The sequence below is a fragment of the Equus quagga genome, chromosome 8 (genome assembly GCF_021613505.1).
Source record: "Equus quagga isolate Etosha38 chromosome 8, UCLA_HA_Equagga_1.0, whole genome shotgun sequence".
In the NCBI taxonomy this organism is placed as follows: domain Eukaryota; kingdom Metazoa; phylum Chordata; class Mammalia; order Perissodactyla; family Equidae; genus Equus; species Equus quagga.
The window spans coordinates 32,997,976-33,013,383 of NC_060274.1; the positions used below are offsets into that span (position 1 = coordinate 32,997,976).

The following is a 15,408-nucleotide window of genomic DNA, read 5'->3' on the forward strand; positions in this document are numbered from 1 at the left end:
GACCCTGCCAGTCAGTCAGCCAACATTTGAGAGCCTGGCATATGCTGGGCTGTGGGGATCTAGTCACTCGGGACGTGGGCCTGCCCCTGTGCGTCCAGTCCAGGGTAGGGACCGCGTTAGTCAGCATCACGGTGTGGTACGGCTGATGGGCAGCAGGGGGTAGCCTGGCAGGGGCGGGAGCCCTGGCGTCGCACTGCCTGGCTTCACACCCTGGCTCTGCGCTAGATGGACTGGAGGCAGGAGCAGGTTAACTAACTTTTCTACGGCTCTTAAAAGAAATCTGTGAAACGAGGGTAATATCAAAGGGAGGATTGAGTGAATTAGTCTTTGTGACATTGGGTCAGAGACACTCCACCTTGTGGAGTTTTCTTTAGCAGTCCGAGCCTGCAAGTGGGGGCATTCTGCGCATGCGCTCGAGCCCCTCGAGCCCGCGGAGGGCGGGGAGGCGAGCGCACAGGCCGCGCTTCCGTTTGCCCCGTGGGCGCTTCTGGCGCTGTGCGCATGTCTGAGTCCTGAGTGCTGACTGATGCTTCAAGACACTCTAAGTTGTATCCACAATGGAAACAGATGATGGTTATGTTTGTACCACTAGATGGTGGAGTTTCCAAATTTCAGTAATTAGTTTAACCTCTTTTCACGTGTTTTGGTATTTCAGATTGTAATTAAATATTTTCCTGCAGTAGAGATTAATAATTTTCAGGTTCATTTATAATGCTTAAGTTTGTTGTTTTTCTAAATTATATATGGGATGGGCTTAAGATAGCAAGAATTGTTTCTCTGACATGGTACTGATTGCTAAGCATTCATTAGCTGATTTTGGAGTCATACTTTAAGTACATTTATTTCATGTAAAACCTTTAAAAAAAAATAGGCGGCGCGTGGTTGACAGCTGGCCCCGGTGGTTTCTAGCGTGTGGCCTCACTCCTGGCGCTCTGCGTCTGTCTGCAGAGCAGCCCTTGTCTCCTGCCGCTTTGCTGTCCAGCAGCTTCTGCTCCGATAGCTGACAGCAATCTGTTTGGATGTGTTACTGGCATTGCTGTTTCAGGGAGAGGATTAGGAGCTGGGTTTAGAATAAAAGGTGTTCTGCTAAGATGAAAAGTATAAGCAGTAGGGATTAACACAGTTGGACCTAAAGAGGATTTTTTGACAGGTGTATGTTTAGGCTGTTGTCTGATGGCCTCTAATTTTCAGCTAATCTGATTGTCATTTGTTCCCCTTGAGTTTAGCTGCTGGTGGTGTGGGGCACCACAGGGCTTTGGAGGGGGGCGGGCAAGCTGGGCCTGACCTGGTAGCTGTGCGGCGTTGGGTGAACACCACTTCATCTTTCTTAGCCTGTTTCTTCACATACAGACAGGGCGCTGAGACTTTCTAAGCGGGCTTGCTGAGGAAATGCCGTAATGTGGGTAGCGTATGTCCGTGCCCCTGCGAACTGCACGCAGCCAAGGGAAGACCCTCCCCATCAGTGCGGGTTTTCCCTTTTCAGTGACCACGGATGGCCTTAGGGGAGACTGATGTGTATACGCCTCTCTGTACTTAGACAAACGACCCAGATTACCATGTATTTTAAGTTCCTTTAGCTGCATTTAGCCACTTTGGACTGCCCTTACCCAACATTTTGTCTTCCGTAGTAGTCCTTAGGCCTGGTATATGCCTCCCAATCCATTTTAATTTTCTAGTTTTAGGCTTCTATAGGCCATGAAATCAGATTACCAAATTTGTCAAAAAGTGAGTCTAAAGTAGGAATAAGTGGGTTGTGTGGGATCTGGAGGAGGTACTTGCTATGAATAAAGTACATGGATTATAACAAATTTCTTTGTGGGGGGGGGCTTGAAGTTGTCTTTTTAACTTTTGTATTCTCTGTGGATTTTTTAAACAAATAATTATAGTCAATGCATACGTAAGCTTTCATCTTATAAGCAACTGTCAGTGGTGAAGTTGTTAAAGTAGTCTTGGTAACATTATATTTGGGAAAATACATTGAAATTGCCAATCAGACGTTAAGAGTTTTTAAAAAATTGTTTTTACAGGGGCCAGCCCCATGACATAGTGGTTAAATTCAGCGTGCTCCGCTTTGGCAGACCGGGTTTGCGGGTACAGATTCTGGGTGCAGACCTACACCAGTTGTCAGCCATGCTATGGTGGTGTCCCACATATAAAGTGGAGGAGGATTTGCACAGATGTTAGCTCAGGGCTAATCTTCCTCAGCAAAAAACAACAAAAAAAAGTTTTTACAAATCAGATAACTGAATTAAAACCACGTTAATAAATGTCTTTCTCTCTTTATTTTAGCTATGACTTCACGCCTATGGATTCTTCCGCAGTCTATGTGCTAAGTAGTATGGCCCGTCAGCGCCGTGCGTCTTTGACTTGTGGAGGACCTGGAGGTCAAGACTTTGCAAGATCTGGATTCAGTAAAAACTGTGGCTCACCTGGGTCCTCACAGCTCTCTTCCAGTTCTCTGTACGCTAAAGCTGTCAAAAACCACAGCTCAGGGACTGTGAGCGCCACTTCTCCTAACAAATGCAAAAGACCAATGAATGCCTTCATGCTTTTTGCCAAAAAATACAGAGTCGAATACACTCAGATGTATCCAGGGAAAGATAACAGGTAAGGACAGTGACGTTCCTGATGAGAAGCATTAACACCTCGTGCAGTTCCCGGGAACAGGGGTAGTTGAGTAAACTTACTCGGTAGCTGTTATTATTGCATTCTTTCTGTTTTCTTAGGTTGGCTGTAGAGTTTAGGTGGCATTTTTAGGAGCGTATGTAACTGTTCTGTAACACCTACGCAGGTAATTAGCGTACCAGTGTGAGGGTCTGCCTTCTAAAATCATGCTCCATGTTACTTGCCTATTAGAGGACACGGTTCTGACAACTGACCGTTGCGTCTTTATAGAACAGACTAGCGCCTCCTTGTGTGGGATGTGAAGAGGTGCTTACTGTACTGCTGAGTGCCCTGTGGAACGGCAGGCGGCGGCGGCGTGTGGGCACTGCCACAGCTGTCCAAAGACTCGACTGCGAGGTGGCCGGGTAGAGCCAGGGGGAAGCGAAGTCTGCTCCTGCCCCCCGTGCTCGGCCCTCGCCGCCCACCCGAGTGCTCTGCCTAGCCAAGTGAGCTTCCACTATTCCTAGTTCCCTGATCAGCAAAACTCCTGTTTCCTTTACCCTCAGAATCATGAGAAAAGTCAAATGATTATACACGTAAAATAATGAGGTTTTGAACTCAGGTTTGAATGTCTCATGAGCTTAATTTATATATATAGTGTGTGTGGATCTATATTTTTGATAGAACTGACATACAACATTAGTTTCAGGTGTACAACATAATGATTCGATATTTATATATATTGCAAAATGATCACCACAATAAGTTTAGTTAACATCTGTCACCATACCTAGTTACAAATTATTTCTCTTGTCGTAAGAACTTTTAAGATTTATTCTTGTAGTGACTTTCAAGTGTGGTACACAACCTTAGTAAATATAGTCCCCCTGCTGTACATGCATCCCAGGACTGACTGATTTGTAACTGGAGGTTTACCTCTTGACCATTGTCACCCATTTCGCTCAGCCCCGCCTTTGGTAACCACCAGGCTGTTCTCATGAGCTTCATTTTTAAGTATTTGCATTTTAAAAAGGGAAGTTTCTTAGACCAAATGCATCTCTGATTTGGGAACTGATACGTAATGTGAATATTTCTTACTGATTTGTTTAACTGGTAAATGTGTCAACCATTACATGGTACCTTTAACCCAGAGACTATAAAAACGGGTTTTTATTTTAATAAAGGAAGATGCGATACAATGTTTAACTGCATCGACTTAGTGAATAAAAAAATATATTTCCAACATGTTTAATTTCTTTTTAAGCGGTAGAGCTTCTGTGGCTGCTGCTCTCCTGAAGCTCAGGTGCCCGTCTCTCGCCTCCATATCAGTCGTTGTAGATCATTCGTGTGCACTTCCTGCCATCATTCCAGGACCTTCTGTTTTGTATGAGCCATGAAATGAACAGTCAAATCTCTTCATAAAAGGAAAATGGTTTATGTCCCCATGTCCTAGATGACACCATGCAGTAGGTTTGGGAGCAGATTACATAAGAAACATAAACAGAAAATAGCTTCACATTTCTCTCATGATGTATCTTAGCAGCTTGGCTTCTTTCCCTTTGGGTTCATGCAATTTGCCCATAAGTACAAATATTGCCCAAGGTTTATTTCATGTCATCTAAGGAGATAAACAGTAATGTGCATAGTTAATGCCATCACATTTTCACTTTAGTTGCATGAATGAAAAAATGACTTTTATTCTAACAATTTGATGGGTTATGGGCACAAACAGAAAGTAAGAGTAGCTTTTAATCCACGGTGAGTACTTCATGCTGCTGGCATGGAACACCGTTCGCCTTAATACCTTAAACACCTTTGAGAAACTGACGGACCTGGATAGATAGAAACCATTTCTGTGAAATATTTAACTTTTCTTGTTAAACCTGAGCTTTGTAGAACATCCAGTTTTTAGCCATTTTAGATGTCCTCTGACAATTGGAAACACTGGCACTATTCCGGGAGGGTTAACTGCAATGATGATGATGAAGGGACAGTGTGACCTGGGATTTTGCTGGAAATGACTGTAGCCTTGACCTCGTCCCTTCTCTAGGTTAGACAGGAGTTGTTTTTCCTTTACCTTTATATTTCTTTTTCAAATAGCAGCACATGCCATGAGTTTTAGGAAAAATTCTTGCCTTCAGTAGTGTGTAACTATTTATTTTACAGAGCCATAAGTGTGATCCTTGGTGACAGGTGGAAGAAAATGAAGAATGAAGAGAGAAGGATGTATACGTTAGAAGCAAAGGCTTTGGCTGAAGAACAAAAACGTTTAAATCCTGACTGTTGGAAAAGGAAAAGAACCAATTCAGTATGTTTGAACAAGTAGTTGCTTAAAATGATCTTGACTTGCCCTCGAAATTGTACTGGCATGCTGGAATGACGATTCTAGCCTTTAAAAGGTTGTGTTGATGCTGTTTCTCAGCCTTGTTAGACTTCAAAATCTAATTTTTCCACACCATGCTAGAAGGCAGCCAGCTTTTCTTTTCATTGTTAAGTGCCATCTACTCTTTTAGCACGGAAAGTAGTAGTAGAAATCTCAGGCGTGCTTAATGTTTGTCCGGAAATGTTGAGGTAGAAAAATAATTTTGGAACATAGTATTTCTAGTTGAGCTGAAAGATGATCATCATAGTAGAACATTTTTCTCATTTTGGGGGGTGTGCCTCAGCGGCCTTTCGTTTCTTAATTGGTGAAGGGCCGAGGAGGATGGAGGTGTGGGCGTGTGGTACCCAGCCTTTGTGGGGACTTGTGACATCTGTGCCGAATCTCTAGATTAGAAACCTCAGGAATGAGAAGTGGGCAGGCCCAGGAGGACTGGTAAACAGGTTGGCAGCATCATCATGCTCGCGGACAGAATTGATCCTAGGAACTTTTCTGTCACTAGAGGAGCATCTTTTCAGTTAAGCATTTTTAAAGATTTTTTTATTTTTTCCTTTTTCTCCCCAAAGCCCCCCAGTACATAGTTGCGCATTCTTCGTTGTGGGTCCTGCTAGTTGTGGCATGTGGGACGCTGCCTCAGCGTGGTCTGATGAGCAGCGCCATGTCCGCGCCCAGGATTCGAACTAACGAAACACTGGGCCGCCTGCAGCGGAGCGCGCGAACTTAACCACTCAGCCACGGGGCCAGCCCCCTCAGTTAAGCATTTTTAGATAAATTACAAGCAATCTTGACACGATAGAATGAGCTCAACTTGAAATATAATTTAAAACTGAAAGGAAGATGCCAGTATTTTGCAGGGGGGGCTGGCCGAGGACGTCTGAAATCATTCATTCTGTGCATGTGCGCCGTTTTCTTCAGGGCAGCATGCACTTCACATCCGTTTAAACTTTTCAAGAATTTCTTGTCGAGAAAGTCGGTAGGCAGATTCCAGTACGAGAGGGTGGTTGAACTGGCCGCTTGTTCTTTGCTGCCTTAGAGTTCCACGTGGTAGGACTTTACCTCCGTCCCCTTTCCCCTCTGCTTCTCCTAGCGCATCTCTCTTTTCTCATCATTTTCATAAATTTTCTGGATGCTTGAGCCATCAGATATTAGCAAACTTTTTAAAATCACCACCTTTGGGAAAGCAGTCTTTCTTTAATAGTAAGTTTCTAAGCATTATCCATCTTAGCTTTCAGATGTAGAATTACTGTGGATTGACTTGTAAACATTCACTGAGTTTTATTTTATCTCCACAGGGCTCACAACAACATTAAACCAGGCTGTTCACGTTCTTAAGTCTGTATTTGCGTAAGCGTTGACTGTTGATGGAAGGACTTAAGAAGATCAAGGTCCCCCATTTGACCTGAATTCGTGTGACCATAAGATACTGATAGCAGTGAGTCTTGAAATGATTTCATAATGAGTGAGGATTTGCTTTCTCCATTAGAGCATTAAGCTAAAACTATCAACATTGTAAACCAAATTGCCTTATTTTTCTTCCAAACTTCATATATGTCTATCAGGTAATATAGGCTTGAAAATTGATATCCTGTGGTGCTAAAGTACAGTAGAAAGAGGAGAAGTGTATACATGTTCTATTTTAAATTGTACAAAAGGGGAATTGAAGAATATGTACCTGCTGTTTATACATTGCCTCCTTACTGCTTATTAATCTGTATTGTACACATAATGGGAGGAAGCGGAAGCTGGGAGTTGGCCTTTCCTTGACCGACCACCACATAGCTCAGCATCTGTGCCAAACACGGGAGCTCCTAGTGTGGCCAGTGCCAAGAGGCTGCCAGAACATGTGGCAGGTGGATGGCGTCCGCGTTCCAGCGCAACGGCCACCTGCTGCATTGGCGCCGTTATGCCGCGTGTGTGCACCAGGTGGCAGCACCCACCCACGCTTCCCAGGGGCGACCCAGCCCAGGCCGAGGGACAGTTAGTTAATAGCATTGGGATATAGTCACTGTAATGGTGCTGTTAACAGTTGACACCATTGTATTTTTTAACTTTGTGTTCTGTATCTCCTCAGCCACCTATCTTAACTATCTTATGTGTCATCGTATCTTTCTGGTGGGGGCAGACTTTGCACTTGTGACAGTGCAACACTTGCACTTTACTTTCCTCCAGCTGTCTAAAAGTAGAGCAAACACATTGGCAATGCAGCTGCTTTTGCTCTGAGCTACAATCATGGCTTGTCCTGTAATTTACCGAGCGGTGTTTCTGGTTAGGGATCACAGCTGTAAAACTGATTTCAGTTCATTATACTTTTCAGGATGTTGCCCCTCAAGTTTGCACACTATATTCTTGTATATTATTTCAAATAAAATGGACAAAATTGTTTCTCTCTCTGCCTTCCGCTGACTGATCGTGACTGCACTTTGTATGTGAGTGAGTCATCAGAATAACAGGTTCAGGGGATGGGAGATACATTAGGGAGATGCTGACGGGATTTTAAACGTTAAGAACAAAATATTAATAACAGGGCAAGAAAAAAACAAGGACCTAGATTATCTACTGTTCATAAGACTCTTTGTAGAGTAAAAGCTGCTTTGACTTCGCACCTCTGCTACAAAATCAAACCGCCCTCAACGTCTGCTTTTAATAAAATGACGACGCACAAAGTGTACAGACGGCCTTGCTCTATCTTTATTAAAGAGAGGATGTGACATGTTTAAACAACACGTAACCTTATGTCTCAGCTTCAGGGTGTTCCACTAGTTCCCAAACTTGGCTGCATATTGGAAACACTTGGGGAGGTGTGTAAAAAAATACTAATGCTTGGCTCCTCCCTCAGATACGCTGATACTGGGTGCAACTAGGGCATCAAGATTTTCTGCAGCTTCCACCGGTGGCTCAAACGTGCAGCCAGATTTGGAAACCACTGGCCACCCGCTCATCCAGAGGGGAGGACTGGTTGGGAGAAGGAGGTACTCAGATAACCTGATCATATCCCTTCGGAAGCAGTGGGGCTTTGTGTGTGTACCTAGAGGGCAACTCTGATACGTGAAGGGAAAGAAATCTGAGCTAGCCTCGTAGAAAAGCCTGAAAAGAGCTGGAGGTCTTTCTGGAAAAAGCAGGTCCTTGGAGCTTGATGGTGGTGGTGATGAATCTGTTTTGACATTTTATGCTGTTTAGGGCTAAAGAGGGAAAGAGATCGAGATCAAGAGGAAATTGAGAAAAGTCATTTACATTCTTAACCGGGTGGAAAGTAGCTGTCTTAAGTACATGTCAGTGTCACTGCCAACCTTGGATAGCTTAGCGCAACGTGGAAGTTAAGAAATACTTCCCATGACTACTGAAGAGCAGACATAGCTTTTTGAAGCAGTTGAACCATTATGGGATAAACTGGTGCAAATTCTTTGCCTTCTCTACTTCTCACTGATTGAACATAAGCTTCCAGGGCTCCCCTGAAAACCAAAAGGAAACAATGTCAAAAAAATTAAAAGCTTAGAGGGTGCCAGTATATAAAAGAAACAAGCCCACTTCTGGAACGGCCACGCCCACTCCCGCAAGCTGAGTGGCCGACAGCCTCCCGGCCTTGGTGGGGAGTGACCGTGGTTAAGGGGCAGAGCCCCAGACGCTCTCAGTCTGCGCTGTGCCTGAGGTGCGATCACAGCGGCAGAGGCTCTCTGGCCTCCCTTTGCGCCACGGCCCGTCAGAGAGACTCCTGCACAGCAGCCCGCGTGTGCGCAGGCCACGAGGGGAGCCCTGCACCGCGGACGGCGCGCTCCGGCGGGCCCCGCCTTTGTCACACACCGCAATACGGGAAGGGGCGTTACAGTCCTGTTACCTGACGGAATATGAACCACAAGGAGAATAAATTGCTCTTGGCTCGAAGTTTTGGCAGATTACATGCTAAGGGGGCACACTGAATTTAGTCAAGGGTATGTGGTACCAGCCGGTTATTTATGATTATCATGTTCTTGTGCAACAGATCAGGGCAGGGGGTCAGCAAACTACTCCCATGGCCACATGCACCCTTATACGCTGGTTCCTTTCTCTTCTGTCTGGCGGCTTTCACACTGCAGCGCAGAGCTGAACGGTCAAGGCAGAGGCCACCTGGCCTGCAAAAAAGCCTAAATATTTACTATCTGGCCCTTTATGGAAAAGGCCTTCCAATCTCTCAACCAGATGATCTGTTTAAATGTCAGATCATGTTTAAGTGGAGTTAAAAACAATGGTTAAAGGATTATTTTTCCATTCTTGGTCTATTTAAGTCCCAAGTATAACAATCAAATTTTTGTCATCATCATATTGTTTAAAGTTTCACACTCTGAGGTTAGAGCATTTCTGTGAAGATGTAAGTTAACACCGTTACTCAGCTCACACATTCAATCTCAAGTCTCATCTACTATGTAACTCTGAACTGGTTTCTTTGCTCCCAAACGTGAGAATATGAATTCTCGGTCAGGTTGCTTCATTATTTCACTTCGCTGTGGGGAACACGCCCGCCCCGAGTCTGGCCAGCTCCTGGCTCATTCCAGCGTCCTCCCCCCACCATCTGCCTTCCTCGTTTCAGCTACTGTACATGACAGAATCTCCAATCTCTTATTTCCGGCCTGGCCTCCCTCCTGGTCTGTCTCCACCTGTGTTCTGGACGTCTTTATCTGAGTTCTTCCACATATCCCTCAAACTCAGCTGTCAGAAACTTAGGGCAGTCCAGACCCACAGACTGTACACCACCAAGAGGGAACCCTAATGTAAACTACGGACTTCGGGTGATGGCGTGTCGGTGTGGGTTCATCGATTGTAACAAGTGCACCACTCGGTGGGGGGGATGTTGCTAATGGGGGAGGCTGTGCATCTCTGGGGTCAGAGGGTGTACGGGAAATCTCTGTACCTTTTCAAATTTACTGTCAACCTAGCCCTGCTCTGAAAAATAAAGTCTATCAAAAAAGAAACCTGGGGGAAAAGTCTCCCCTAGGGTAGTGATCTCCCTCCCTCCCCGGTTTCAGCAAAGGGCGCCGTCACCTCCCCGAGGTCGCTGTCTGAAGCTCTCCTCCAGGCCCGTGCCGGGTCGGTATCCAGCACTGTTCGTTTCCCTTAGGTGTTTCCGCGTCTAGTCCCCTCCCCTTGCTGCAGTCTGAATCCTGCCACTTTGTGCCCTAAGTGCTGCTGCAGCCTGGAGGTGGCAGGCGGCCTTGGGCCTGTTTCAGCCCCGACTACAGCGAGAGACAGCTGCCTGAAGTTCCTCACTTGCCATGCCCCAGTCCCATCAGGACAGTGTGCAAACGCGACCCCACCGAACACCAGCTTCACCATCAACCTCCCCCAACCCTGTCTGTGCCGCTGCTGGTCTCCAGACGTCTGCTGTGGCCTAGGAAGACCCTCCAAGCATTAGTTCCCATTGTTTGTGTTACCAACACGCACAGTGTGTCTTCACCCCGCTTGTGACTCAGCCCGACCTCAAAGCCCACCCAGGGAGAGGTCGGGGGTTTGTGAGAAGAGCACTCCGAAGTAAAGATGTCTCTGCCTCACAAGGGCTGGCCGCAACAGGGCCTGATTCTCTTCGACCGCACTGAACATCTCTTCGTTATCAAGGCCCATTCTCTTTGGCCTTTCTCATCATCGTCCCTGTCCCTGGAATGTCCTTCACTCAGGACCAGGCTCCAAGGCCCTCTTGCTGCTAAAGCCTTTCCTGTAAACTCCAGACCGCGTGAAAGACCTACCACCGCCCTGGGTGACACAAATCTGTGGCGAGGCCCCCGGCCTTCGGCATCGATGGCCGTGGCTGAGCAGGAGCCCAGCATCGGGTGGGGGGTGTGGCCTGAAGGCCGGCTCGAAGCTCCCTGCAGGGCTGGGTTACTGGGAAGCAGCGTGCGGAGGGCCGAGCGGGCCCCCGTTTACGAGGCACGCCTACAGGTCAGGCTCTGCCCCTGCCTAGCTGAGCGAGCCAGGCCACATTTTGAGCCTCATCTGCAAGATGGGAAGACAGACTGAGTCATGAGAACTCCAAGAGGGTGAAGCTGCTGGCTCTCCCAGGGGCAGAGAGGCGGTGACACAGCCCGTACACGCTGCTGCCCCCTCCACACCTGTGGGGGCTCAGACTCTCCAGTAGCTGAGCAAGCTGTTCACGCTTCTCCGCGGCACTGTCACACGATAGTGCAAGCAGCTGTTCACTCTAAGTCTCCCTCTTAAGATGTAACTTAACTTTGAGGGTCAAGGCTGTTTTGTTCATTTCTGAAGCCCCAGGACCTACTGCTTGACAAATACATGGTGAATGATTAAAAAAAATAAATTAGAAACACACGAAGATAGAACTGCAATAAACAATAAAGATACAAGTGCGGAAGAAAGTAAATAAAGGAGAAAGGTGATGGTAGAGATCCTCAAAGGCAGCACAGGCGTGCGAAGTGGAGTTTAATGCTCTGAGAGGATAACGTTCTGTGAGGCGCCTGAGCGCATGTCAGAGCTGGGCCTCAGTGAAGCGCTTCCTCTACGAGGACACTTGCTTCTTTGAGGAATGCTTTCCAAGTTGCCATGGCATCCTGAGCAATCACCCTGCTCCCAAAATGTGCTCCCTGCAGGTTCACACGCAGGACAGAAATCCCCAAGAGCCCAAGTGTCTGCGACAGTCATGTATATCTATATCAGTCTGAGAGATCAGTGCCCTGAAATTCAGAGAAACTGTCATCGTTCTGTAGGGAATGGATTAGATCCATTTTATCTAATAAACGGAGACAAATCAACTTAGCAGCTTCATCTGCATTCCAAAAGGCTGACATCCCACAAACTAGACAACATGTAGAGAAAGTGCAGAAGCGAGCTTGGTTAGGTTTTTGGTCTTCATCAGAAGCACCGTCAGAACGATGAGGAGAAACAGATTAAAGCTGCCCTCCCACGCAAGAGCAGAGCAAACTTCTCAAGCAATTATCAAATTACTTCATTTGCTCGAACAAAACATCAGTGTTCCTGGAAGTAAGGCCACACGTTATGTAAGAGTTAGTCTCAATCCAGTGTAGCCAACATAAGCAGATTATTAAAGTTAGCCTTACTGAAAAAGAAATTAGAACAGGAGCTGTGCAATTAGTAGAGGAATGGGGCTTCTGGCCACACGGCAGCACTGCTCAACGTGACACCAAGTAGCCGAGTAGAGGTTTTAATGGAACACAAGACTGACTTCAGGCAGGCAGTAAAAGTCAAACCTAATGACTTAAAGGTCCACCACGTGCCTCCACAGGCAGGAAAGGCCCGGCCTGCCCGCAGCTCCACCCTCCCTCTTGGTCCCATCTCGGGCACCCGGTTCTCAGAACTGGTGGTATCTAGTGCCACAGAGACACCAGGAGGAGAGCACAAACGTCACCCTCCGCCAGCGGGGATCCTCTGGTTCTGCAGACATACAGAGGAGTTGAGGGAGCAGTTCCCAGCCTGTGGGCCCTGGACCACGGCGGAAGGGCAAGGAGGCAAGAAGGCACCCAACCTCGAGAAGTGTCTGCTAACTGGAGAGAGAAAAAGTACCGAGAGGCAGATAGAGTCTGTAAACATTTGTGGCATCATAAAGGTGTTCTCCAGTCACAGAGACGAAGGAGAAGCAGCAGGAAGAGCTGGCGCTCCACTGCAAGTCCCAAGAGTGAGTGGGTTTGAGGCCACTCCCACCACTGCCGCAGAGCTTGCGAGAGCTCTGCAGCACAAACTCAGTCTGCATCTTTACTGAGGACAGTCCCACAGGGCTCCCCGCGCTGCCGCCTCCGTCCCTGAGGGCACACGCCTGTCTGAGCGGCTGCCCGTGGGGGCCGAGTAGGTACAACTGCCCCGACTCACACCACTTGGCCCCATGAGTCCGTGATTACTCTGATTTTAAAATTCACTTGACAAGTACCCATTCGAGCTCTAGAGAAACATCTGGTGTCAAGAGGAAACCAAAAGGAGGGCAGAGGAGAGTTCGTTAGCTGCCCTTTCTTCAGCAGCAGGAGTTACACTTTGCCAGATGCGCCCTCCTCTGTGACGACTTCACACGGTGCCAGAGGCACAGAGGAGTACACGACGAGGTTTGCCCCCAGAGCAAAAACACATTTACTGACATTTAAAGAGCAGTCCTCGGCCTGGGTTTATCCGCAGGGGAAAGGAATTCACCCAGTGGTGCTTCCGGACACAGGGACAAAGTTGTTTTGCAATAACAGATCAGAAAGAACACTGTCCAGGAGCAAGCTCCCTCCTCGCCAACAGCCTGGGCCGGGCCAGGAGCACGGGGTCTCAGACTCCCCCAGGGAGGGCACGACCGGCTGCTCAGGGCACGAAGGCTCTGACAGCAGGCGTGTGTGGAGTGACGGGTGGGCCTTACTGAAAAGGCACGACCGTCTTTCTGAGCATGATTTTCAGCTGCTAAATCTAGACTCAGCAACAGCACTGCTGATGACACCACTCAGGAGACATTTTTAAAGAGAAGCAAAAGAAACAGATTTGTGATGTGCCCACAACAGGCCAACTGTGTGGATGAACACATTCCAACTCGTTCAGAAGACGAAACTGAACCCCGTTCAATGAACTAAATCCTGAATCCTCGTCTGTTACCCCTGAGAGAGTCTCTGGGACTCAGGAAAAAGTCCAACAAGACTGAACACCCCTGACTCAGCCCCAGGCCCAGCCCCCACCCCACACCCGGAGCCTCGTCTGAGGGCGGTTTTCAGCGGTCACATGGACTGGCAGCCTTTCCCATTTCTTGGTCAGATGCTCAGAGCTGAGAAGAGTGACAGATAAGGAGCAGAGCAGACTCCCGGGCTAATCCACTCTTTACCCACACAGGCCCCTGTGCAGAGGGCCAGTGGCTCACCGAGGCTCTGAAGTGTGCCCGAAGCTGCTGGGCTGATGTTTCTCGGTGCCCTCTTGTCGCTCCCTCCCTGGTGGTCTCTCAGCTATAACTAGGGCAGGCATCTCGGCCTCGGCTGTGCAGGGAACCGCTGGGGCAGCGTGAAGAAATCCTGATGCCAGGCCCCAGCCCCAGCGATGCTGAGGTAGTCGGGGCGGGGGGTGGGGCGGGGCTGGACCCCAGGGTTTTTCCAAGCTCTGTAAATTATTCCCATGTGCAAACACGGCTCAGAATCACCTCACCACGTGAGCCCCGCTCTGACTTTGCAGAACCCAAGTTACCACCTGTACTCAGGCTGGAGCAAAGGCTGGTGTAGTGCCATGGTCCCCTGGCCAACAGCACGAGGATGCCCTGGGAGAGCTGGGATCAGCTTCAAGAGCTATTTAAGAGGGACAACTGACTGGATGTGGGAACGAGGGTGACAGAGGAGCTGAACGATAATGAACGGTTTTCTAGCTTGGCTGGACAGCTGACAGTGACACACCCACCAAGACAGGGAGTCTAGGAGAAGGAGCAGGTTTGAGAGGAAGGGTGATTTATTTTAAAGATTTTGGGGCTGAGATGTCTGTGGGGCCGTGAGTGGTGACCTATGAGAGCAAGTGTGCTGGCCTGAGGCCCCGGGCAATCAAGCTGAGCCACAGCCCTGGGAGCCATCAGGATAGAGAGGTCACGAGAGTCATGCGTCTGGATGGGCTCACCTGGGGACCAAGGTACAGACAGCGTGAAGGAAAAGGAGCCCAGAACGAGCTGTGGGAAATGATGGCATTTAAGAAATGGCTAGAAGACGACAACGCAGCAAAGGAGGCTGAGGAAAACAAAGGCCAGAGAGGACAAAGCAGAAACTGATGACAGGGTTCACAGGAGCTCCGAGAAGGCAAGGCCGTGTCCTCAGGGCCCAGCACATGGTCAGCATCAATAACAATGTGTTGAATCAGTCAGTCGACAAGGAGTTTCAAGAAGGAGGTAGTGGTCAACTCTAGCTAAGACTGCAGAGCGACAAGCAGGAACAGAAACATCTGAGTTTGGTGGCTAAGAGGCCTCTGGAGATTTTGGTGAGAGCAATTTCAGAGAAAAACACTGATGGGAGAGAGATGCTTAATAAGCCGTAGGTGACAGTCAAAGCTTCCCACCCTGGGCCTGTCTGGGGTGTAAGGGGGTGTGTGCGTGTGCACCTGTGCGTATGTGCATAAACGCACTAGTGGGGCACTGCTGGAGGGCACACGGCATCTACATGGCTGCAACCATCTACATGGTTGTCCTTGTTTTCTACTAACAGCTGCATCACGTTTGGGGATGTTTAAAAGTTTACTCACATCTGTGCTCCACCAGTTCATTAGCTGCAACTAATGAGAATGAAGCAGAAAACGGGGAGCTACGGCAAGGAGTCCTTTCATAGCAGTGCGCAGTTCCTAGGGCTCGATCAGGCATGGAGAGCACAGAAGGGGAGGGGGAGACTGCGAAGTGAAGGACGTGAAGAGCAAAAAGTGCCGTGCCAAGACTTCCCACTGCCGGCAGCTCCAGCACGCACGCGCGTGCCTGGGCAGTGAGGTGGCCTCCCACGAGGAGTGCCACCACG

General features: G+C 48.2%; 2 protein-coding genes across 4 annotated transcripts in view; one reads left to right on the top strand and one right to left on the bottom strand.

Moving 5' to 3' along the window:
* HBP1 (HMG-box transcription factor 1) overlaps positions 1–7,366 on the top strand; it is a 28,915-nt gene extending 21,549 nt beyond the window's left edge. For all 3 annotated transcript variants that reach the window (XM_046670006.1, XM_046670008.1, XM_046670007.1), the window contains 3 exons: positions 2,290–2,607; positions 4,771–4,912; positions 6,277–7,366. In XM_046670006.1, the coding sequence (XP_046525962.1) occupies positions 2,290–2,607; positions 4,771–4,912; positions 6,277–6,294 (478 nt within the window). In that variant the 3' untranslated portion in view covers positions 6,295–7,366. The remainder of the gene's footprint in view (positions 1–2,289; positions 2,608–4,770; positions 4,913–6,276) is intronic.
* Positions 7,367–7,650: 284 nt separating this feature from the next.
* Positions 7,651–15,408, bottom strand: part of COG5 (component of oligomeric golgi complex 5) — a 336,800-nt gene continuing 329,042 nt past the window's right edge. Inside the window, exon 22 of the mRNA XM_046670005.1 lies at positions 7,651–8,433. Coding sequence (XP_046525961.1) covers positions 8,319–8,433 — 115 coding nt within the window. The 3' untranslated portion in view covers positions 7,651–8,318. The remainder of the gene's footprint in view (positions 8,434–15,408) is intronic.